Source organism: Colletotrichum siamense (assembly GCF_013390195.1).
Source record: "Colletotrichum siamense strain Cg363 chromosome Unknown KSG_Cg363_contig04, whole genome shotgun sequence".
NCBI lineage: Eukaryota > Fungi > Ascomycota > Sordariomycetes > Glomerellales > Glomerellaceae > Colletotrichum > Colletotrichum siamense.
The window spans coordinates 2,635,799-2,659,758 of NW_023501017.1; the positions used below are offsets into that span (position 1 = coordinate 2,635,799).

Genomic DNA, 23,960 nt, shown 5'->3' on the forward strand with positions numbered 1-23,960 from the left:
GCCGCAGCCAGCAGCCCTTATCAGAGATATCGCCTGCCTAACTCATTGACTGGCAATTCAATAGATTTGTCTGCCTGCGTGGCCATATCTTTCGAATCGCGTTTCTTTTCTCCGTACATCGCGCAGGCGTCAGACGTTCAGAGCCAGATTTAATTAGACACAAGATACCCACTGACCATCGTCATGTCTGACGTATTCCGAAAGGTCGGCCGAGGCGGGGCAGGCAACTTTTACTCGAAAAAGGACGTCGAGGACGTTGAAAAGGCCAAGCCAGAGGTATGCAAAGCTTCTAGGTCAATGTTGTGCAACTTCAAATTGCCACAACGACTGCAAGCATGTTCGAAAGAAGACATTGGCTCACGAGATGCCTATGACAGGACGCCGAGGCTCAGAAGGACGCTGCTGCCGCCGCCACCACCACCAGTCCGACATCGTCCTCCAACGGATCAGCCTACGCCCGCGCCGGCCGTGGTGGGGCGGGCAACTTTTATGATCACTCTTCGCTGCCGGATACCAAGCAGCAAGAGGAGGCCGCGGGCAAGACACAAGCGGCGGTGAACGCCAGCTTGGCGCGGTCCGCGAGGGGCGCTACCGGGCGGGGCGGCGCGGGCAACTACGGTGACTCGACGGTGCCCGGGAGCGAGACGGCCGAGGACGAGGTCAAGCGCAAAGAGGCGCTGGAGAAGAAGATCATCGAGGACGTCGAGGCGGGGCTTCCCATGCCGCCCAAGACATATTATCATCAATCCACAAAGGAGAGCAAGGAGGTCGCGTGAGTCGGCTGCTGAAGGAGTAAGAGTTTATGGGGCGTCGGTTTTGAGGCAGGGCTTTCGGTCGTAGAAGGCCTGCGGCTTGGAGTTTTGGGGGAAAACCTTTGTACAACATCTACAGTATTGATACCCGCGACGCTCGCTTTGGGCGCATCACTTCCACTTCGGCTTGGATGACATTGACGGTAGTAGATGTGGACTTTTCGCATTTGGATATCTATGTTCCCTGACCTTGGAAAAGGCACCCATGCTGTGAACCGGCTGCCAATCCTCGGGACAGCTTAGACAAAGCGCCCGCTAGCCCCTGGCAAAACATGAAGCCATCATGCAGCATCTACAGTTGCGCAGGCTGCCACGATGACTGGCATCAGAAGACGGAAAGCAAAGGCGGCGACTGAGAATGATGGACCGTTCTGACCCGGAAAACTTTTCTTCTTGGTATTCCTCAGAGCCACCAACGCCGTCGATGCTATACCGCCTTGTATACCTGAACGCCAGAAACCCAAAAAGTCACCCCCTTCCCTCCTCATCGAGGAGAAGAGGGAAATAGGGGTTCCTCGATTAGCATTTTTTGTCTTTGTCTCGCTCGTTTTTCTCTTTCTCCCAGCCCTCTTAATCCTCCATCTCGACATCATCGCCCTCCTCGTCATCGTCACCTTCCTCGTCATCCCACTCCTCGTCGCCCTCCTGCATGACGCCCTCCCTCTCCTCGACGACGTCTCCGTCGACGGTGACGCGCTGCCTGACCTTCTCCTTTCCGAACACCTTGCCGGCCCTGTTCTTGGACAGCACGCGGCCCTCGGCCTCGATGGCGGCGATCTCCTCCTCGGTGGCGCCCTCGGCGGCGAGACGCTTCTTCTCGGAGCCGCGCAGGCGGGGGAGCAGGTGCTCGTTCTCGGCGACGAGCTTGCGGGCGGCGGCGATCTCGCGCTCGCGCTTGCCCTGCATGCGCTTCTTGTAGAAGACGCGCTCGCGGCGGGCGCGGATCTCGGAGACGCGCTCCATGGCCTTGAGCGTCTTGGCCATGAGGTCGCGGTCGTAGCGGACGGGCACGTTGCGGCGTGCGCCGAACTGCAGCGTGCTGTCGACCGTCATCTCCTTGTGCGCCGAGGCGCGGTACGCCTTTGTCCACTTGAGCTTGCGGGGGTTGCGCTTCATCTTGAACTGTTGGTGAGGGGGTTCGGGTTAGCTGGTTGTTCTTCCTTCCCACGGTTCGCCTTTGCTTCCAACGTCTTCGAAGGGGGGCCTGGCGGCGAGGAGTTCGGTTTCGGGTTAGAGACGTACGTTCTTGTGGCACTTGCTGCGGCAGAAGCGGAAGACCTTGGCATCGTTGCGGACGAAGGTGATGCCCTTGCTGGGGTATGCAGGGCGACTGCAAAAGTAGCAAGTTTCGATTCTGGAAGCATTGTTAGTAGCTTGAAACTTCGATGATACCAGCCTTTCTTTCTTGCAAGAAAGACGGGAATGGTGCAAACGTACCTCATTGTGAGGACGTAGATACCTCACCGGGTATCACGGGCTCGAATCTGTCGGAAAAGGAAGGGAAGGAGGTTTGGGTGGGTAGGATGTTGACGCTTCCTCTCGTTCAGCGGAAGGCGGTGATCGAAATGGCCTTGGGGATCTCCAAATCTTCAGGAAGTTTTTTAGAAATTTTTTGGTCCGGCCTTATCGATTGGATGGTGGGGCGAACTATGCGATAAAATTAGCGTGCATCCCGACCTCCAGCTCCTCAAGGACAAGAAGAAAAAAAGAGACACGGAACAACCAGCATTCCGATCAAAGGCCGACCCTTTACTTGACTGAACAAAGTGCACGGGCCATCTCCGGCGCATCACGGGCTTGGTGGACGGCGAACTTTGGAGGGAAAAAAAAAGCTCCCACTTCATCCAGCATCTTCTTCCGTGATCCGCTTTTGCCCGCACCCTGTACCAACACCGCACGTACATACTCAACCATGGCTTCTGTTCTCGCTATCGGAACCGGCGCTGCTGTCGCGGCCTTCCTGGTATGCTTCTCTGCTTGTGTGGACCTTCTCATCAGTTGCAGGCAACTAACAATTCTGCGTGCAGGGCCGAGCTGGACTTGTCGCATGGCGCCGATCTCGCGGCGGCGTGGGCGCGATGGGCAAGGCTTTCTACAAGGGCGGATTCGAGCCGAAGATGAACAAGCGCGAGGCCTGCCTTGTCCTCTCTCTGTCGTAAGTTTCGTACCGATGCTGTTTACAGCAAGTTCGACCAAGAAACGGGGAAGGCTGACTGAATGTCACTTGCAGGGAGTCCGGCGTCACCCGCGACAAGATCCGCAAGCAGCACCGCACCCTGATGCTACTCAACCACCCCGACCGTGGCGGAAGCCCGTACCTTGCGACCAAGGTGAACGAGGCGAAGGAGTTGCTTGAGAAGACAACGTCTTGAGACTGTGCCCCGTGAGGGGATACCGGCGGTGGTGACGTGTATAACATGGACGACGACGAACCCGACAATGATTATGTGTGGCAGGAGGCTCTGCTGGCGGTGGAATGTATAACAGACTAGTCGTTCTTCATAGCGGCGGCGTTTTAAGGATGGACCCGAGGGTGTATTGAAAAATGGGACTCGGCTTTTGGGCTGGCCTTTGCGGATTAGACAGGGGGATTAACTGTTGGACCAGATATTTAATGGCAGGAGGCCAAATCGTCTCTCTTCTCTACTACTTGACACTTGTCCCGGTTGTTGATTTGGTTTTCTAAGGTGCAAATCTTGCTTGAGTTTGGACGGCTCTTGTGAGGATCTCATCTTCAGACCCTCGTGGTCTTGAAGTGAGACCGCCCAGGGTTCTCCAGCTGCAGGAGCTATACGTCTCATTTGGCAAACGGAATGGAGCCCCAGTCATCAGGCCAAGTCGAACAACATTCATGGAGAATGACCAGAGACAAGGGCGGAGAACGGAGCAAATGCCGCACAGAATGGATGCTGCCTGTACAGGTGTTGTCTTTCATCTAACATCTTTTGCTGCTCTTGATTGATCCTGCTGCAGTCAGTCTCCGAACGAAGGCTGGATCACTTGCATCGCAACAAAGAACATCAATTGGTGTGTTAGAAGACTTTCTGTGGGCTCCTTAGACTTTTCAGGCACTTCTTCCTAGTTAACAAGCATGGGTTTTCGTCTTTGTCAAGTCAGGGACCAGTCACTTTTCTGCTGAGGAATTGCCACTGGGTCAATTCTTGACATGTCCTGGAAGTCATCATCAAATGGGACCTGATCGACCCAAGCCTCGCCCAATGCCAGTATCCAGTTGATGAACAAACTGCGTATCCCAACTTTGCATAGTAGATGTTGCTTGTGGTACTGATTGCTTCAGCCCAGAATGAAACGAGTATGTTCCCCAGCCGTCATACGCTTGCCGCAAACAGATATACAAACATAAACCTGACTTACAACATTCGGTTGTAATTCTTTCTATAACAGTGCGTCTTCGGTCTGATCTCGCCATAGAGAGACCAGCATCATCGACGGATCGAGGAGTACTCCCACTTCCTCTCATCTCCTCTACTAGTTCAACGATAGCTTGCTTGATTCAGCTGACCGACCGAAGTGCTTTCGCAACTCACATTCAGCTCGAGAAGCAATTTGAATTCAAACCCTCAAATATTCTCTGTTTTACACCTCCAGGAAGGAACTCACACCCACCTCCTTCCTCGATATCTTCAAATTAGCAACCAAGCTCACATCCTCACCTGCTTCTTCCACAGTCACCCATAAAAAGCCCCTTCTTGACCCTCGATACCATCCACTCTCTTCCTCTCCCACACTACAACATAAACCAGTTGCACATTCACATTCACATTGACTCTTGCCTGAACCCCTTCATCCTTCTTCTGTAAGATCCCTCCAGTTCTGATATTTTGGCGACCTATTCCCCATACATCACAACTTCTGGACTTCGTTCCACCATGGCTGCTACACAAACTGACCTCAAGACGCAAGACGTCTTCGTCACCGATGAACCCATCGAAGACTGCAACCTAACCTCAGATCAGCTCGCTGAGCGCATGCAGGAGCTGCTAGGCGAAGGTTTCCGCTTCGAGAACCGCACCTACCCCAGCAAATCCGAGGTCATTGAGAAGATCATCCTCGATACCCTCGCACTCGACCGCCAGACCGCTGCTCTCAAGGCCGCCAAGGCAGGCAAGGACCCCAGAACGCAGGGCCAACAGACGGACCACACGAGACCCGTCTACATTCCATCATCCTCCGAGAAGCTATCTACTGAAGAGTACAACAGGCTGATGACAAAGACCTTCCCCAAGTACGAGACCATGAAGCCGGGTGAATGGTCGGAGGAGAACACCAAGTTCGTCGCTTGGGATCTCGTAAAGCGGTACCCTTCGAACTACATCGGCAAGACCAACCGGCCGAAGGTGAGTGCTCCTTCCCTATATTCCTGCAAGGCGAGGATTAGTCCGCTAACTTTATCAGTGCACCCCCTTCTTCAAGAACATGACTGAAGAACACACTTGGGACTTGTAAGTCACCCTCAGGAGACCCTTCCCCGAGGACGAAAAACTAACAACCCCAGCTTCTACGTGTACCACCCCAAGGCACTCGACCAAGCCCCTTTCATCTTCATCCCCACCGAGCAATTCGACCACTTCCTCGACATTATCAACGCCTCGGTCCAGACGAAGCTGACCATCCCTCCCGGCAAGCCAAGCGAGAAGTTCTACCTCACCTTCGGCTCCTCTTGCACCATCCGTCCCAAGTACATCGGTCGCTCTTCCTCGCACAACGAGTATAAGGCCCTCCAGAATGCGATCCCGGCCCCTGAGGACGAGGACGCCTGCAAGGAAGCGACCGTACACGGAATGGAGTTCCTTCTGGCCAACCTCAGCGCTCATGCCAAGGAGGACCAGCCCAAGAGCAAGAGCAAGAAGAGGAAGCAGGAGAAGACACAGAGTCGGGAGGAGAACATCTACGATGCTCAGCTGTACCTCGGCATTCGACCTCTGCCCAGCGTGACCGAGGGCAAGGACAAGAAGGTCAAGGTCGACGAGTCGGTTCCCCATGTCCTGGACAAGGACGTTGTCTTCATGTGCATCGACATAGAGGTCGCTGAGGAGCACCATGGGACCGTCCTGGAGGTCGGCATGACAACTCTCGACACCCGCGACATCGTGGGCGTTCCACCCGGCGAGGTCGGTCGCGACTGGTTCCCCTACATCAAGAGTCGTCACCTCATCACGGAGGACTACAAGCACATTGTCAACAAGAAGTACATCAAGGGTTGCCCTGATCTCTTCGATTTTGGGTAAACCTCCCGCAAGCCCCCCTTTACTTCTTTCAACCTGCTGACCAGGACCATAGTGAGAGCGAGTACCCCAAGCGCAAAGACCTCCGAGACCAGATTCTCAACGCCTTCGCTGAACTCTCCGGTACTGATAAGGACAAACCGCCCCGCAACATCGTCCTCGTCGGCCACGGCCTCAGCTCCGACCTCACATTCATGACAGGCATGGACGTCCACCCTTGGTCCGTCCCTGGCATGATCCGCTGCCTCGACACCAAGGACATGCACCAGGCCTGGCGGGAGGAGACGCAAGGCCGCAGCCTGGTCTTCGTGCTGCAGGACCTCGATATACCGTCCAAGAACCTGCACAACGCCGGCAATGATGCCGCGTACACCCTGCGCGCCATGCTCGGTCTGGCCGTCCGCGCCAAGATTGACGAGCAGGCCGCGGCGGAGAAGAAGGTTGTCGTTTCTTGAGTTGTGAGATATGCCCTGGATGAGATTTCTTCTTTCTTTCTTTTCGTTTGCGATGCATGGAAGCTTGGATTGGTGAGAGAAACGAGTCATTTGACTGGCGGAAAGCTTGAGAACATGGACACAGATAGCCAAGTTCATAGACGGTAGCACAGATTCGATAAGAATCTACAGAATCAACTTGATCATTACAGAACCCAACGCCCGCTTGGCCCCTTGCCTTATTTTGACTTCAAAAACTCATCAGCCTCGTCACTCGTCACTTTCGACACTTCAGACGCAGACTGGTCGATCAATCCCAACCTCGATGTCCGAATCCTCCACCACATCTCTCTCCGATCACCGCCTAACTCTCCAGAGAGCATCTTCTTCTTGAGGTCTCTCATAAAGTCATTGTAGATACCGGGCTCCTCCATGTCAACCAGGCCCTCCCTCAGCACACCCAAATTCTCCGCCGCGCGAGCATAGTTGGCATCCCCGAAGCTGTCCGTGACGAGCGAGCGCACAATGGAGCCCATCTGCGCCGCGGCGTCCTTGATCTGCGCAATGTCCTCGGCAGTATCGAGGGCCTGCTTGAACTCAGGGATGGCGTTCTCTGGGGAGATCTTGGCGCGTTTGGGAGCAGTGCCGAGGAGGGCGTCGACATCGAGGCCGGACAGGGGCTTGATCGTCTCGCGATTGCGCTTGCCCTTTGCTTTGGGAGGTACTTTCTTGACGTCTGCCGCGGTGATGAGGGCTTCGATTGATGAGGTCGACTTTTGAACGAGGTCTTCAGGGGGCGCGGCGTAGCGGACGAGGACCGGTGGGACGGGGTCGATTTTGCCTTCTGGATCGACGGCTCGTTGGCGGATTGCTTGATTTAGGCGGTGGATTATGGGGTTATAGGTGTCGTCAATTGCTGCATATTCGGATGGGTTTCTAAGGGGTGTTAGGGATGACACTGAGTTGTGAACAAAGGGGGACTTACCCCTCATCATCATTGCCAAAAGTGCCCAAATCCATCGAGTCAACGTAATCACTCATCGCATCAGTTAGCTCATCGCTAGGGAGCAGACGATGATTTGTGGTGATCTTTTGCCCGCTGACGGTAATAACCTGGTCGAGGGGTGGGAACTGGTAGCCGCGAACGTCCTCCGCAAATGGGAGAGGGATATCGTAGAGGCATTCCATATCGGGCTCGATGCGAGGCGCAAGGAGTACGAGAAGGGGATCTTTCTTCTCTTTGATGACGAGGCGAGCGACGGCATAAGATTCTAACTCGTAAAGGGCGTGAATCAGGGAAGAGAGGGCCAGTTGGGATTTCTCGTCAAACTTGCGGCCTACTGTTACGCAGGTCTCGCCCATGTTGAGGAACGGCTCGTACTAGATCTTGTAAGCACTATGTTTGACCAAGAGAGGAACGAAGAGAGGAACGAAAGTACCTTTTCGCTAGGTATGAACCCAATGATGGTAAACGTCTTGATAGTCTCGAGCTTGGTGACATTCCACTCAGACTCGCTAATCGCGACTGCCGTCCGGCCGTACTCATACCCCTTCGCCAACGCCTCAAACTCGACATCCCGCTTTCCACCAGGAGCATCAGGGTCATTGACCTTATATGTCCTCGCAGACTTCACAGCAGCAAAGCCAGCTGTTGACTCGACACCTTCCATGGGCTCGGCGTCCATGGTGTGCGTCGATTGCGACGAAGGATCAGCTGATACGACGACCGTGGAGGAGCCTGGTGCCTTGGCAAGCTTGGTCTTGAAGTAGCGCTCGACGTTGATGATGACGGGCGTAGGAGGGATCTTGAGCTCTGGTGGCGGGTCGGCGTGGCCGAGGGTCAGGGGACCGTCGTACGTCTTGTAGGGACGAACGGCCTTGAGTCGAGGGGTGTCGAGCTCGTCGATTGCCTCTGCTATGGTTGCAAATTGACCATTGTCGCATTTCGAGACAAGGTCTTTCAGGACTTGCTCGTTTTGTTTCTGAAATGTGTAAGTAGCTTGTCAGGCCGAGTGAGGCCAGATAGCATACCTTGATTGAAGGCTTGTCCTCCTCCTTGAAGTCGTACTCAGCATCGTCAAAATCCACACCCCTGCTCGTGTTAGTTGACGCTACCGAATGGTGATCATGGCACTCACAAGACAATCAACTCAATCCCGTCAGAGTTGATCTTCTTGGCAATATCATCGACATCGTCCGCATCAATTGGCCCTAGACCGTCCGTGATGAGGTACACCCGGCGCTTGTACTTGAGCTTCTTTGTGAACGTCTGGATCATGTCGACAGCAATCACCACCGCGGAGACTGCATCACCAGTCTCCGTGCCACTTGGCCTGATCTCCTCCTTGAGCTCTCTCATGGAGGTCAAAGTCATTGGCCCGAGTTCCTGCAACACGGAGATGCTTTCGTAGCCCTCGTCGTCCTGCATGGCGTTGCGCGTGTCGTCCGTCTTGAGACCTACCACGCCGACGGTCCAGGTCTTGCGCGACGCGGCGACGGTGGTAGAGATCTTGTCCCAAACGTAGCGCATGCTCCAGTCAAGATCTGACTCCGTGCGGCCGTTGTGGCAGTCGGCCATCGAGTTGCCAACATCGATGATGTACACGGAAGCCTCCTTGTCCGCCATTTTGGGTGGTTCTTTGAGAAAGGGGTGACGTTATTTCAGAAATCAAACATTAGAGACGAGCAATTGCAAACAAGTCAGGAAGTGAAGAAATGAAGAGCAAAGCGGAAGCGGGTATTAATGAATGGCGTTGCGACGGATGGGACGTCGGTTCTGGACCCTGGTTCACTTTAGGCAGAGGAGGTCCATCCTGAGCTCCAGGCTGCTGCGCGCCCCAGCGCGTTTGGATGCGCTTGGCTCTGCACGCGATCACGTGATGATAACGATAAGGGAAGTGCTAGCGGGTGTTCCTCTGTCCCCTGCAGCTTCCTCTAGCACATCGTATTTTGAGTACCTGTCTTATCGAGGTATCGGAAATGCTCTCAGATTGAACTAATGAGTGAAGCAATGAGATGTATCGACGTTATGCATGCCGCCTACTGAGTAAGGTTCAAGCACTGTAGTGCAGCGCTGGCATGGCGCTCTGTGGCAGTCCAATGCCGAGAGTGACCTCATACATTGCAAACCCCTGTCTCCTCACTGGGCGGCGGCTCGTTCCAGATGGCACCGTCCGTCTGCTACCATTCGCCGCCGCAACCTCATCCTCCAACCTCAACTCTCCTTTGTGAATAACACCGCCAGACTTCCAAAAACAACCAGTAGAATCTTTCCAGTATCGCCCAATATGCCCGACTCAATCCTCTTCTCGGCGGCGCCGTACCACATCATCTCGTAAGAACGACTTCTCCCAATGAGACGAGTTCCGTCTCATCAGGTCATTCGTCATCGATCCCTAACGCTCTTGGCTAGATACGGCACCCTTTTGGGAACGACGTTCTTCCACGTATGTCGCCAACGACTTTCTCAATCTACCCTGAGACTGGTGATTTACTGACTAAATAAGTCCTTTGTGAATGGCATCACAATGTTCCGCGTCCTCGAGCGGCCCGCCTTCTCAACCGCTCAGAACGCCCTCTTCCCTGTCTACTTCACCATCCAGACGGCCCTCCCCGCCGTCATGGCCCTGACGTTCCCCGGCAGCGCCAGCCCGTTTGGTGTGCAGGAGAGCAGCATCAGCGGTCTCCTGCATGAGTCCAACAGAACCAGCGCGTTGCTGCCCATCGCCACCATGTTCGTGACGGGCCTGCTGAACTTGGTAGTGATTCTGCCCAAGACGCAGAAGGTCATGGCAGCTAGATATGCCCAGGGTAATTAGTCTCATTGCGGGTTTTCATCTGATGGTCACTAACATCCGGTGTAGAGAAGAAGGATGGGAAGAAGAGCTACGACAAGCCGCCGCACTCGCAGGAGATGCTTGCCCTTAACAAGTCGTTTGGCAAGCTGCACGGTGTTTCCACCCTCGTCAACCTTGCTGGCTTCATTGCGACCGTCGCTTACGGCTTCTCTCTTGCCAAGCGCCTCGACTAAGTGTATGCTTGTCACTGTAGCAGTAGTGTAGGTGATTTGTGTGTATTAGGCTGATCGAAACCCGGTAGTATGGGTTGCTCAGAATGCATTATGTACAGGTTCAGACTGCCGTATCGTGCAGTGGCCATCTCGTCAAAACTCTTGTCCCTTCTTGACCAAATGAATAGGCAAAATCAAAAGTCTTTACCAAATGAAACGCCGTTTGGTGCAATGACAATTCGCTTCCGTGCACTGGTAGTTCCCGAGACGCCTTCCGTCTGACGCATCGAATCAATCGCTTTTCATCCTATCCTCCCTTATCCTTCTCTCCGACCTAACCGTGGGTATCGTACCTCAACGACCGCTGCGGGTCCGTTCGCGCACCGATTGTTGAAGTGTAACAAGCAAAAGCAAGATTTTGTTGGTTTTTGGTGATTTTACGTTGTTGGGGTGGAGCGGGCTTCCTTAGAAGTTGTTCTTGCGAGGAGGCAGAGAGATGGTCTTGAGAGACTCGCTGGCGGCGAAGAGGTTCTTCTTTGCGTCGGCGAGGGCCTGCAGACGCTTGGCCTTCTCCTTTTCCTCGTCAACGACGGGACGGATGCGCGCGTTCTCGGCGGCGACGGCGCCTTGGATAGTCCAGCGACCGGGCTTGCGGGCAAGGGCCTCGGCGACGTTGATGTCCTCGGCGGGCTTGGGGAAGTCGCGGGACAGAGGAGGGAGGGGGTTCTTGGCCTTGAGCTGCTGGGGAGCGCTGGTGACGGCCGGACGCTGGATCTCAGCGGAGGTGCGCGAAGAGTTGGTAGAGGAGCTCTGGGAGGACGGGCCGAAGTAGTCGGTCTGAGAAAGCTCAGTGGAAGCCGTGGCAGGAGTCTGCTGGGCGCTGTGGGATGCCATTGTGTATTCGGGGGCGGGAAGAGAACGCAAGCTTTGGAGCTGCTCCTGAGTGAAGGTAACGGGGGCCATGGTTGCTAATTAATGGGCGAGAGTGAGTGGAGTACTGGTTTTTTTCGGTCCCAATATTGAGATGAGACGGTCCGCCGGCGTCGCGTTTGGTACGGTGGGGAGCGCGGGCAACGAAAGTCTGGGCCGGTGGATGGGGGCCACGACAGGGACCAAGGTAGGAGCTGAAGACGGGGAGCCGGAATAGAAGCCAGGGACGGGGACTGGGTGCTGATAGGCAAGCGGAGTTATTTTGGTGCGAGCGTGGTGGTGGTGGTGTGTCAAGTCTCGTGTACGTCGGGTGTATTGAGCAAGTGACGTGACGATGGAGGGAATTGAACAAATTAAGTAGTTGTTTGCCGGAGAAACCTTGCGCGTGACGAAGCTCGTAAAGCGAATGGAGATGGCGAGCTTTTCGCTTTGGTTCGTATCGTGAGAGACCGAGGTGTGGCGAGAGGAAAGATGGAATAGGGAAGAGGAAGGATTTATAAGACGGTGGGAGCAAAAAGGTGAACTTTTTTGTACCGACCCTCGTGGACAGACCGGAGAAAGGAAAAAAAAGAAAAAAAGAAAATATTGATCAAAAGGCGAGGTGAAAGGCCATTCACCGGACAAACTCCGTTAGGACGATTTAGTCTCTGCTTTGGAAGGAGCGTCTAACGACACAATAGGTAGGTGCGCCTCAAGGCAGGTTGACCAAGACACACTTCAGCTTCACCTCGACCACGATCATTCCAATATCGGTGTCCCAAGCTTTCTCCTTCCCCGGACCAGACCCTGAGATCTAGTCCCTCCTGCAATGGTCGACGGCCTGTCTCTCCCCCCACGCTTCATTCCACCAGGGTGCCTGCCTGTCGGTGAAACAGAGCGCAAGCGGTGAAGCGGTCTTTTACAGCTTAATCCTCACCGCCGAGGTCGACTGACTTATTTTCAGTTGGGTAGGCAGGTCAGTCAGGAAGTCACGGCATGGGGGAGAGACGAGACAGTCCACCACGGTCGGCCTTGCGCAGGAGACTTAGCACGCCTAGCCCGCCGGCATGAGAAACTTTCCTGCCAGAGCCAGCCAGCACACCATCCTTATCTCCCGTGTCGAAATTTCTTCAAGGATGCATGATGTTGACGGGTGAGATGTGACGCCGCCACGCCGCCCACCGGAGCTAGGGGCACGGCCATCACGTTGCGAACGGGAGAGCCGCAGCGCAGGTCATGAGCTACAGCGCGGGATTCGGTTGCCATCACCTAAAATCCGTTGACACCGAAAGGGGGGGATGGGTTTTCATTGGACCCATTGCGTCCTCCAGGGACCTTTCTTTCAGGGTCGCGGAGCCGCTGATCGACGCTATTCCGCCGTCCGCCAGAGCGGCAATCTTCCGCTGAATGTTCGACGGAGCCTTCGGTGCTTCGGCGGCATGGCTATGACCAACCACGCTTGCTTAGTATTCCTTGAAGGAGATCTACGTCAGCCAGATGGGTCGCGATCTTGTCGGGCCGTATTTACGGATCTCAAATAAGAAAGGAATATGCACGTGGAAAATTCGTTCATCTGCCTTGCGCCGTGCGCCGCCACCCACTATCACTGCCACCCGACAGTTGAACGACTCATGTAGCAATCCCTTCTGACGTCATTTACGATGGAAGTTCTGACTGATGGCATCCGCAAGATTCAGATAGCTCCGGATTACCAATGCAAGCTACAGCGAGAGAGTCCACTGGGGCGATGCCGTTGAAAATGCTGCATATGCACGAAACATTTGAGGAAGCTCCGCAGACGGCTGCATTTGCTTATTCCTTCTTGACGTGGGGCCGTAGCCGTGACCCCCGCGGGCAGGAAGGATGAGCTGCATAGCGCCGCATTCCATTGACATCCTTACTTTTGCGATCGGAAGAGGTTTGCTGAATGTGCGGTGTAAGCTTTTTGACAAGTTGCTCCAGGAGAAACATTGAGGGGAAAACAATGTGTCAAACTGCATTCCTTGCCCGTTCTGGACTGTTCAAATTGCATGTAAGTTGTTGAATGATCCGGGACCCCGCGTGCCACTGCGTCAAGAGGCCATCGTGAGAAGAATGTAGGTCAAACGCATGAAGCTCAACGTCCGGTTTCGCTCCTACGAGATGCGCACCTCGGATCAATCGTCGACATATTCTCAACAGTGATTCGGATGATTGCATGCAACAAGCAAGAATTCACAACGTTGACATGCCATTGAATCTGGGGAAGGAGGCTGGAAACTGAAGATCCACCTTACTCATCTCATCCAAGAAGCCTCAAACGGCCTGTTCGTCCTGACTTTCTCCCCCAGATTTCACCACTCCGTCGTAACCGTCTTGTGCAACAAACAGACGCTAGCCCATCGCATCCAGAACCAAAATATTCCAATGGCCCTCCCAGCTCCGAGACCGCACCGTCTCAGTCTCACTCTTCCTCCCCGGGTTTCAATAATCTCATGCTGCCACCGACGCCCCGTACCTCGGCGGCAGCCACGACCCGCGGATCGACCAATCGGACGATGGCCGTCCAACCTCACTCTCACTCCCGTCCACTTATCGTCATCCAGTGCCATACCTAAATCACCCTTGCTCCAAACTCACTCCAGCACTCGTCGTATTCGCTCCGTCGATTTTGTTGAAAACACCAGACGCTCGAAAGTCACGATGTCTCAACCACCCAAGTACCTGACCGGCGACCCCACCGCCATCCAAGAATTCCTCGACAAGTTTGACGTGCGCGATTTCCCACTGCCCCCCACCACCAGACGCTGAGTCATATCCGTAAAGCATCGTGATGGGTAGAGACTGATCGTGAGATTTCTGAGAGACAGACTTTCCTGCTAGACTGCGATGGTAATGATCGATCTCGTCTTCGTGTGCGGTCGGCAGCAGGCTAACCCGACCTAAGGCGTCCTCTGGTCCGGAGACCACCTGTTCGACGGCATCCGCGAGACCCTCGCCTTTCTGCGCTCAAGAGGTTACTCACCACCCTTCTCACTCTCACGCCCCTCCGTAACCTCTTCAATCTCATCCAAACCCCACCCCTTTGTAAACGAACCCTCGTGCCCCTAACATCGTGAACGTTCGTTTCGTCCAAAAACAGGCAAGAGAACCGTTTTCGTAACCAACAACTCCACAAAGTCCCGCCCGGACTACCACAAGAAGTTCGCCGCCCTCGACATCCCCTCCGAGGTCGAGGACATCTTCGGCTCCGCCTACTCCTCCGCCGTCTACATCTCCCGCATCCTCCAGCTCCCCGAGGGCAAGCGCAAGGTCTTCGTCATCGGCGAGGCCGGCATCGAAGCTGAGCTCCGCGCCGAGGGCGTCGACTTCATCGGCGGCACCGACCCGGCCCTCCGCCGCGACATCGGCCCGGAGGACTTTGCCGGCATCGCCGACGGCTCGCTGCTGGACCCCGAGGTCGGCGTCGTCCTCGCCGGCCTCGACTTCCACATCAACTACCTGAAGCTGTCGCTCGGCTACCAGTACCTCCGCCGCGGCGCCGTCTTCCTGGCGACCAACACCGACAGCACGCTGCCCATGTCGCACACCTTCTTCCCCGGCGCGGGTTCCATCTCGATCCCGCTGATCAACATGAGCCAGCAGCAGCCGCTGGCGCTGGGCAAGCCGTCGCAGGCCATGATGGACGCCGTCGAGGGCAAGTTCCAGCTGAACCGGGAGCGGACGTGCATGATTGGCGACCGGCTTGATACCGACATCAAGTTTGGAAGGGAAGGCAAGCTGGGCGGTACGCTAGCTGTGCTGACTGGCGTGCACAAGAAGGAGGACTGGGAGAAGGAGGGCGCCGCGGCTGTGCCGGCGTACTATGTCGACAGTCTTGCAAGCTTGAACCTCGATGCATGAGCGTGTCATTGCGGTGATGAAACATTTCTACGGGAATAGAGACTAGAAACTTCAGAAGCGCGCCTAGAGCTAGAAAGACCCCTAGAAGTATACACAGATGCATTACTCTAGTTCACATGACATATAGCATCTCCCAAGTCACTCTATATCACGGACAGTATGCTGTCGCCGACCAGTTTACCTGTCCTTCTTTGTCTGTCTCTTGGCCAATTCGCTGGTCTTGATGATCTTGGGCTGGGGCTTGCGGTACCCGAATACCGACGTGGGCATGAACATGCCAACCTGCTTCTGATACTCGCTGTACTCGGCGTATTTGCCAGAGGTGATCAACTCCGTGAGCCACGTCGACCCCTGAAAAAGCATGATCAAGAACGCGGAGCCGGCAAAGGTGTAGCTGTACAGCACCTTGGTCGCGTAGCAACTCCACTGGTACAACACGAACCAGATCATCTGCTCAGCGAAGAAGTTGGGGTGGCGGCTGTAAGCCCACAAGCCCCCGGTCACGAAACCACGGTCGAGATCTTCCTGCGCCCAGCCGCGGGGCGCCTTCTTGTCCTTGAGATAAGAATGCTTGGCGGTCTGGTAGTCCCACTGCTGGCCGTCGGAGATGTACTCGCTCAGGACGAGGCCGACGATGATGGAGAAGAAAGACCAGTCCGCGGCGGAAATCGCGGGCTCGACGCGGCTGGCGAGGAGGAGGGAGTAAGCCGGCGCAGCAGAGAAGGCGAAGAGGAGGATGGACTGGATGAAGGAGATGAATGTCACGTTGAAGACGAAGAAGACGACGGCCGGGACTTGTTTGCGGACGATTTCCCATCTGTAGTCCTCGCTTCCACGTTCGTATCCGCCCTTGCGCCAGTAGTTGAAGGTCAGTCGACCCTGGAAGCGCATCTGGTTAGCTGTCGTAGGACGAAGGCCTGGGTCAGACGGGGCTACTCACGCTCCAGAGCGTAGTCGCAACAGCGGTCAAAATCAGCCTCTGTGCGGGAATTCCGTTCAAATGCGCCCACACGGCCATGTGAACGATGTACCAGTTAGGTAGAAGACTCCATAACCGGTCGATCTGGGAGTAGTTCCTGTTGTACTCCGACACCACGAGGGCGAGGAAGCCGATGAGGAGCGAGAACGCGAAGCCGGAGACGAGCGGGTTTGTTTCGAGGTAGATCTGCGGAAGAGATTGCGGGCTCGCTGCGATTCGGCGCGGGAGATCGAGAAGCTGCGGAATGAAGGGCTCAGCGGCCTTGGCCCAGTCGGAGCAATCCTCGAGGGAGCTGATTGAGGGGAGCGCCATTGTTTACTTCGGATCGAAGACAAATTGCAGCGGCGACTGGTCGTATGCCTGGTTTTTAAAGCCTGTAAAAAGGCAAAGATCTCAATTATAAAGACAATGCAGAAAGCGACTGTCGGAATCAGCAGGTCGTGATGTTTTGGCTCGAGAGCTCTGGTGGTTTAGTCTGCGGTAACCGTGGGGTTGGTGCAAACAGAGCGTCATAGATCCGTAAATTGGACGCCAGAGAGCTCTGGTGCCGCCCAGAGTGCAGGGGTCTTCGGGCATTGTGACCACCGAATGCTCCGTTCGCTTAAGTCTAGAGACGCCCAAGCTTCTTTGTTTAACGACGATCGAGGACAACCAAACCACTCAAAGAATATCGAGGTTGATGAGAGGCTAGATAACATCGATCTGCGCTAGCCCCCATTTTGAATATTTTCCAACTTGAATCAAAATGGAGGGTTCATGTTAGTTCGTCCTTGCAGATGGCTATCTAGATCCCGTAAATGTCATCGCCATTCAGCGGGCAGGTCACCCCTCCAAAGCTGAAAGCACGGCGCGTCGCAGTGCCGGGGGAGCTCCAATGAACGCGGCAGCCCCGCTGTGGGGTTGCACTGGGCACTAAGGTACCTAGGCGAGGAGCTGGACCTCCAAAACAAAACTTCACCTCAGCTTGCAACACGTCAAGCCTTGATATCGTCAACGACGCGACCTTTATGAATAAGGAAACCAAAACTTGGTATCGTGATATAAAGGTCTTGAAGTACTTGTCTAGGGCTGTTTTATAGAAACTGAGCGTCTAGATACGGGCACTGCTGAGGACGCGGAGGAGAGAGCGCACTTGCCCTGTGAAAACGTCTCCCAAAACCGCAATCACGACGACATGCTCCTGCTTTCACCGTCATGACACCTGCTTCCCATCCGACGAACTCAGACGTTGTTGCAGGTCTTCTTGGACATCAACAGACACATGTGATCTTGTCGTCCTGTAAATCTCAGCAACATGAAGGTTCTTTGCGTCGCAGAGAAGCCGTCCATCTCCAAGGCCGTGGCTGGCCACTTGGCTGGACAGAATCCCACAGTTGTGAGCGCACATCGACGAAATCGCGTTTGCATCAACTGACTAACTTCGTGACAGCATAACACGCGCTCGACATACATCAAGAACTACGGCTTCAACTTCAACTTTGGCCCACCATGGAACGCGTGCGATGTCACCATGACAGCTGTTCTGGGCCATCTGACTGCCCTGGATTTTACTCCCGCAAACAAGAGCTGGCAGCATCCTCCTCCGGAAAGCCTCTTTACCGCTCCAGTGGTGACTTTAGTGCCGGATGTGAGTGTCTTTGCCCATCGTATCGATAGCATGTGGCAGTCACTGACTTCCGCAGGACAAGAAAACCGTCGCCGAGAATATTGAGCGCCAAGCACGTTACTGCCAACTACTTGTTATCTGGACCGATTGTGATCGTGAGGGAGAGCATATTGGCAAGGAGATTGTACACGCTGCTAGAAAAGGCAAACCTGATATCCAGGTTAAGCGTGCCACCTTCAGCAATATTGAACGAGCGTAAGGCGCCCGTCCTCTTTTGCCATGGAGGGCCATGCTGATGAATAACAGACACATCCTATCCGCAGCACGTCGGCTCACCGATTTAGACCAGAAGCAAGTCGACGCTGTGGACACCAGAATAGAGCTAGACCTCAGGATTGGATACGCCTTCACGCGTTTCCTGACCCTCAGCCTCCGGCCTCTCGGGGGCGCGCTGCAGGAGAAAACCATTAGCTACGGTAGGCCAGCCAACACTCGAAAAGTTTCTATTTTGACTCTTGAATAGGCTCTTGTCAATTTCCCACCCTTGGATTCGTCGTTGATCGGTACTTTCGAGTCCAGAACTTTGTGCCTGAGCAGTTCTGGAGTATCAAAGTCATGCACAATCGCGAAGGGAAGAAAGCCAACTTCAGTTGGTCACGAAACAGAATCTTTGATCGCATGTCTGTCGTGATTCTTTACGAGCGATGCATTAGAGCAAAGAAGGCCAAGGTCACAAAGGTCCAGGAGAAGGCAACGAGGAAATGGAAGCCGCTCCCTTTGACCACCGTTGAGCTCCAGAAGGCAGCCACTCGCCTCCTCCGCATGAGTGGTCAACAGGCCATGACTATTGCGGAAAACCTCTACAACAGGGGTTTCATCAGCTACCCCAGAACAGAGACGGATCGGTTCGATAAAGGCATGGACCTGAAGGCGTTGGTCAGAAAGCAAACGCCACATCAACGATGGGGCGAATATGCCGAAGGCCTCCTGAATGGAAACTTCAGCCAACCGCGCGAGGGCCGACACGACGATAAGGCTCACCCGCCTATTCATCCAGTTACATATGCTGCCCCGAGTGTGTTGAAGCCGGAAGAGGCGCAGCTCTATGAGTATGTTGTGCGGCGGTTTCTTGCCTGTTGCTCCGAGGATGCCAAAGGTATGGCAACCGACATCGAAATCCGCTACGGCGAGGAGACATTCCACGCGCGTGGCCTACGCGTCCTGGAGCGCAACTATTTGGACGTCTTCATCTACGAGAAGTGGAACGACTCGGCAGAATTGCCACACTATACTCAGGGAGAAACATTCGTTCCAACAGAGGCCATGATGACGGATGGAAAAACTAGCCCGCCGGGCTACCTGACAGAAGCAGACCTCATTGCGCTAATGGACGCCAACGGCATTGGTACAGACGCGACAATGGCAGAGCACATTCAGAAGATCCAAGATAGGGAGTATGTACAACTAGCGGACGGCGGACGACGTAGCCAGGATGATGACGACGGTGATGACCAGGATAGACCTCCATCGCCGCCGGCAAGAGGTCGGGGACGCGGCAATCGCGGACGCGGCGGGCGTGGTGGGCGCGCCGCATCAGGAGGCCGCACAGGTCTCAAGGTCTTCATTCCGACCCAGCTCGGGGTGGCTCTTATCATGGGTTTCGATCGCATGGAATTCGAAACGAGTCTGGGCAAACCTTTCCTGCGTAAAGAGATGGAGAACAAGATGAAGGCAATATGCGACGGGCGCATGTCCAAAGAAGCCGTCCTGCGCGAAAGTCTTGGCCAGTACCGGCAAGTATTCCGGGACTCTCAAGAGAGACTGAACGTGCTTAAAGCTGTAAGTAAGGGTCCCATCACTAACATGTTCACGCGCGCTGACTTTCCTAGGCGTGTCGCGAATACATGGCACTGTAGTTCAACATGACATTGTGTTCATGATGTTGATAAGGGCTGAGCCCTGGATGAATGCGAAATGTCAGGGCGCCGAAGCGAAGTGGGATGATCCTGAATGATGTCGTCACGGTTGCAAAGCTCCATACGCACAAGGACCACGGTGCGAGATTTCGTTATCAATCGTGTCCACCAGAATCCAAACGTGGGTGCGACGACTGGCACAATGGGAGCCTCAAGTTCCGAGAACCGGCGCAGTTATTACTAGCTTGTCTGGCTGCGCGACATATCCGAAGATGCAGGCTGTCGGCGGCTAAGAACGACAGCTGGTTGCCTTGGTTGACCGGTCGTTCGGGACCAGGCAAATCACGGAAGAGGTCGGAGAGGCGCAGTGATGAGGATGTGATGAACCCCGCCCGCGATATCTTGGACAAGAAGCGGGGTGATTACTCCTGGGGATGCAGCTACTGCAATCGCTGCAGTGGTGCCGCCGCGATGAGGGGGCACCCGGAAAGAAGTCGGTCCAAAGGCGGAGGATTTTCCTGGGATCTGAGGCCGAGAAACGCAGAGAGCGGCGGCGGGTGAATACCCACAGACTTCCGATGGGAAGCAAAGGGCAGCATCGGGAGAGGGGCCATCTGGAGGAGCTTGGAGCCCGAAGCCTCAACGATGCAGCATGTCACAACGTGGGGTTTCGTAAGTGGATGAGTGACGAACACGGCTCGTGTTGAAGCACGATGATTCGACAGCGGCTATGCTATAGCGACTTCAACAATGGAAGTGAAGGAGTTGAGAAACAGGTGCCCACAAAGTCAAGACAACACCAAGTACAAGTGGAGGTACATGGAGGTATTGGGAGCGGCACATTCACTGTTGCGTTTCTTCAGAGACGACGACGAAGGTTGTGGCGGCTGGCGCTTCGGGGCTCAAACTGGGACGCGATTCCTCTACCTCCACGTCTAGGCGAGAAACCAATCAGCTTGAAGCCTGGGCGCAACGTGATGGTTGCGCTCGACGGCGTGCGACGTAAAGGGTTGCGCGAATTCCGGGGAGGCCTGAGTCGGATGTGCTGCAATTCCAGGCTCAAGCTTGCTGCGGCCAGCAATTTTGAGGAAACCGAGACAGGTACGGACAGGAACACGGATACACGGGGTGGCTGGTTCAACCTACGATCTCCATTCGGATTCCACTACATTATTTCCTGTCCGTCATGTAAAGGCAAGGTACCGGCGGCAACGGATACGATACGATGTGATGCACATCAGCATCAGCACATCGGCAAGGGAACGAGAGGGGGTGTTTTTCTCGTTGCTACCAGGCTTTGAGGGGGTGGAATGCTGCTCGCTGGAATCAGATCAGATGAGATGCGATGGAGGATTGGGGGCACATGGACGGATTTGACGGAGGGGCGGCGATTGCTGAAGAAGGTCGTCAGCTGTCGGCCACTACGAAAAGGAAGGCGAAAGAAAGGCCTGGCTTTCTGGCTGGGCTGACTACGGCGCATCGGGCGACATCATATTTGGATGAGCATGGTACACTTTCAGGTCATCGTCAGCCATTTGAGCGCCTCAGCCGACCTTGGCTGTTGGCTATTAATGATAAGCGTCGAAGATACGGGTGGCTTATCTGTTCGAGGCAAGGTACCTCTGGCAGGTTGTTGACAACACAGGCCGTGTGCGCGTAGAGATATCGTGCATCTCTCGGTTTTTGTGTATCTTTACTGTGGAGAGAGGGTAGGGCGAGCGTACGGCGTACGGCGAGGTACTCGACAATACGTCTCTCCAAACGGCACAAACCTAATAAGGTGAAGGGTCAGTTCCAGCCCCATGCGTCCTAAGTTCCAAGCCACACCGCAGCTGGGGTGAGTCTAACTTGACCCTGCACACCCAGCATCACGTTGCTGGCTCCACGGTCGAGAGTCGAAAGAGCTGACCTTGTACACAGTGTGTCGCACACTCATTCCCGCGACCACGCAGGTCAATCGCAGTTCGCTTTCTGTGCAATTCCTATTCCGGGCGGAGATTCAACTTTGATTGATGGCTGAGTTGGAATACGACGGTGAGGACAGACTTGAGCTGGGCCTTATTTGCCTCTGTATCAGCCGTGCATAGTTTCTTTGTTTCGACGTTGATTGCGGTTACCCCAAAAGCATCTTGGGTTGCGACAGCGCGCCTTTCCCGCTGTCGCTGGACGATGGGTAAGGGGACAACGACTCAACCGTCCCTTACACTCCTCCCTCCTCAATTGGCAACTCTGTCTTTGAGTTTCGGAAACATCCCTGTGTGATTAGGGTATTAAAGATACACAACTCAACCGCGAATACTTGCTAACATCGCGACAATTCAACAACAACACACGTCCTCCAAACAACCCACATGGCGGAGCCTACAGGTCCTCCGTCACCGCGGCGCTGGCCCCAAGGTTGACCGCCGCGGGTTCTCCATCGTGATGGATACCTCTAGCTTGGGAGCTTTTTTAACAACTTGACCGCCGCAGGTAGTCGCAAAGTACCTTACCCATGGTTCCATGGGGTCCCATGGAGGTTGAGAAGAAGATGGCCCGCGACGTGCCCATGTGCCCACGTCGCGTTGTTCTGCTGGCCCCCCGCCAACTGGAGTCGCTGAAACGAAGTTCCCACCCGTCGACCTCTTCCCCGGACTGCCGACAGGGTCAAGCAGGGCCTTCTGGGACAAACAGTTTCTGGGTACGGGGGGAACATCACCCGTGGCCTTCCGGAATTGCAGCGATATCCACACATGATTTTCGCCTAACAGGTGTGGGCTTCTAGGCCCCTTGGATGTCTTTTTTGTCATTCATCCCGTCCCTCTGCCGGATCCTCTGGGTAGGTATCTACAAGGTACAGGGGAAGGCTCCCTTCCAGAAGGCTGGCTTTGTCTTTGGCGAAAGGGGGACGGCAAGACGGGTTTGACGGGATCACCAGTGACAGACTTGCAGCAGCCTCAGTGCTTCCCTGCCGGGCATCACGTCTCGACGAATACTCCGACACGGCCACCACACGCCACCGTTCGTCCCGAATCATTATTATTTTAATCGCAACCGCGGCGCAGGAGTGTCAAGTCACTTGACGCACCCACAAACCTTGAATCGACTCTATCCCGGCGTTGTGAAGCCAACGATGTACCCCGTCATCGACACATAAGGCATAATCGAACCTACACCTCGGCAACAGCGTGCGTGGCGGCCTTGCGGCATATCGTGTTCGTCGAAAGCTTACCAATCTGTCGGAGATGGGCAGCACCAAGACCAAGGCAGAAGACGGCCGTGAAACTCTGGTTGATGCGAGTTGCGACTTGCGCTCTTACCAGATTGCCCGTTTCCATTTTCAGTTCCCCCCTCCACCCCTTGAACTCCACCATCGATAACACAAACTCGATTCATGAACCTCGATACCATACCCCTTGATTTCATGAATGGTTGCTCGCTCTGCCCACGAGGCCTTTTAGGTTGTCGTAGGGTTGCAGAACCCCAATCGCGATCTGACTCCTCCCACACAACCACACACTTTTTTCTCACGATTTAGAATTGTGCGATATCGTCGACGTTGGGAGGAGGCATTGTCAATGTCCGTATCCGCTTCCTTTGTCGGCCAACCCCTGTCATCCCGTGACCCATCTATCAGGGTGCCCTTGTCACCGTCTTCTTTCCAACCCCTGGCTTTGGGACGTGGAGTTCCCGCTGGGAAGAGAGCGAACACACACAAAAGACGCGGCGACGGTCTCGGTCCACAGTATCAAGCAAAACCCGCCAGCAGCAAGCAAACCGCCCTCTTCTTTCCCAGACACCGGGCGGTGACAGCAACAAAGTGTTTCCACGCGCACGCAGGAGGCGGAACGGGGGGCCTTGCTGCACGCGTGCAAGCCGCTGCTTGTTGGGCGTGGCCCCCCTCTGTTACTTGGACCAACGCAGGCCACAGCGCACACTCCCACAGCTCTCCACTACCCGGAGACGAGACCGCTTTCCTCTGCCCAAGCTTGGGAAATGTGACAGTGTCGTCATCAATCGCCGACAACCTCGAAAGAAGATGAGGTGGGCTGGCGGGCGTGGCCCATCGCGCGCCGGCCGGCCGGTTGACCGGGGACCTGGTAAACAACAAGGGCAACGAAGACCTCACAATCACACCTCTCCTATTTTTTTGGTGTGCTGCGTTGCAATTTTGAGAAAAATCTGAAA

At 54.9% G+C, this 23,960-nt stretch overlaps 10 protein-coding genes across 10 annotated transcripts; 6 read left to right on the forward strand and 4 right to left on the reverse strand.

Moving 5' to 3' along the window:
* Positions 1-183: 183 nt before the first annotated feature.
* Positions 184-776, forward strand: CGCS363_v006638 (uncharacterized protein; the record flags this gene model as incomplete). The annotated part of the gene is made up of 2 exons (XM_036638487.1): positions 184-276; positions 378-776. 2 exons carry the CDS (start codon positions 184-186, stop codon positions 774-776), a joined length of 492 nt encoding a protein of 163 aa, XP_036496250.1.
* Positions 777-1,382: 606 nt separating this feature from the next.
* rlp24 (Ribosome biogenesis protein rlp24) lies at positions 1,383-2,254 on the reverse strand (the record flags this gene model as incomplete). Its single annotated transcript, XM_036638488.1, has 3 exons — positions 1,383-1,934; positions 2,055-2,166; positions 2,250-2,254. 3 exons carry the CDS (start codon positions 2,252-2,254, stop codon positions 1,383-1,385), a joined length of 669 nt encoding a protein of 222 aa, XP_036496249.1.
* A 470-nt stretch (positions 2,255-2,724) lies between these two features.
* Positions 2,725-3,184, forward strand: pam18 (Mitochondrial import inner membrane translocase subunit tim14; the record flags this gene model as incomplete). Its single annotated transcript, XM_036638489.1, has 3 exons — positions 2,725-2,775; positions 2,840-2,967; positions 3,043-3,184. 3 exons carry the CDS (start codon positions 2,725-2,727, stop codon positions 3,182-3,184), a joined length of 321 nt encoding a protein of 106 aa, XP_036495571.1.
* A 1,518-nt stretch (positions 3,185-4,702) lies between these two features.
* Positions 4,703-6,513, forward strand: GFD2 (Good for full DBP5 activity protein 2; the record flags this gene model as incomplete). The annotated part of the gene is made up of 4 exons (XM_036638490.1): positions 4,703-5,170; positions 5,229-5,275; positions 5,329-6,057; positions 6,114-6,513. The coding sequence occupies 4 exons, from the start codon at positions 4,703-4,705 to the stop codon at positions 6,511-6,513; spliced, it is 1,644 nt and encodes a 547-aa protein (XP_036495572.1).
* A 218-nt stretch (positions 6,514-6,731) lies between these two features.
* Positions 6,732-9,118, reverse strand: KU80 (ATP-dependent DNA helicase II subunit 2; the record flags this gene model as incomplete). Its single annotated transcript, XM_036638491.1, has 5 exons — positions 6,732-7,428; positions 7,478-7,872; positions 7,932-8,474; positions 8,524-8,584; positions 8,631-9,118. The coding sequence occupies 5 exons, from the start codon at positions 9,116-9,118 to the stop codon at positions 6,732-6,734; spliced, it is 2,184 nt and encodes a 727-aa protein (XP_036495569.1).
* A 661-nt stretch (positions 9,119-9,779) lies between these two features.
* Positions 9,780-10,522, forward strand: CGCS363_v006643 (putative mitochondrial outer membrane protein; the record flags this gene model as incomplete). The annotated part of the gene is made up of 4 exons (XM_036638492.1): positions 9,780-9,826; positions 9,905-9,938; positions 9,999-10,302; positions 10,356-10,522. The coding sequence occupies 4 exons, from the start codon at positions 9,780-9,782 to the stop codon at positions 10,520-10,522; spliced, it is 552 nt and encodes a 183-aa protein (XP_036495570.1).
* Positions 10,523-10,966: 444 nt separating this feature from the next.
* CGCS363_v006644 (uncharacterized protein) lies at positions 10,967-11,464 on the reverse strand (the record flags this gene model as incomplete). The annotated part of the gene is made up of 1 exon (XM_036638493.1): positions 10,967-11,464. The coding sequence occupies one exon, from the start codon at positions 11,462-11,464 to the stop codon at positions 10,967-10,969; it is 498 nt and encodes a 165-aa protein (XP_036495575.1).
* Positions 11,465-14,092: 2,628 nt separating this feature from the next.
* Positions 14,093-15,292, forward strand: pho2 (4-nitrophenylphosphatase; the record flags this gene model as incomplete). The annotated part of the gene is made up of 4 exons (XM_036638494.1): positions 14,093-14,161; positions 14,260-14,281; positions 14,337-14,405; positions 14,532-15,292. The coding sequence occupies 4 exons, from the start codon at positions 14,093-14,095 to the stop codon at positions 15,290-15,292; spliced, it is 921 nt and encodes a 306-aa protein (XP_036495576.1).
* A 177-nt stretch (positions 15,293-15,469) lies between these two features.
* Positions 15,470-16,583, reverse strand: CGCS363_v006646 (Uncharacterized protein; the record flags this gene model as incomplete). The annotated part of the gene is made up of 2 exons (XM_036638495.1): positions 15,470-16,171; positions 16,233-16,583. 2 exons carry the CDS (start codon positions 16,581-16,583, stop codon positions 15,470-15,472), a joined length of 1,053 nt encoding a protein of 350 aa, XP_036495573.1.
* Positions 16,584-17,565: 982 nt separating this feature from the next.
* top3 (DNA topoisomerase 3) lies at positions 17,566-19,793 on the forward strand (the record flags this gene model as incomplete). Its single annotated transcript, XM_036638496.1, has 6 exons — positions 17,566-17,646; positions 17,701-17,898; positions 17,954-18,132; positions 18,184-18,353; positions 18,401-19,716; positions 19,767-19,793. 6 exons carry the CDS (start codon positions 17,566-17,568, stop codon positions 19,791-19,793), a joined length of 1,971 nt encoding a protein of 656 aa, XP_036495574.1.
* Positions 19,794-23,960: the final 4,167 nt, after the last annotated feature.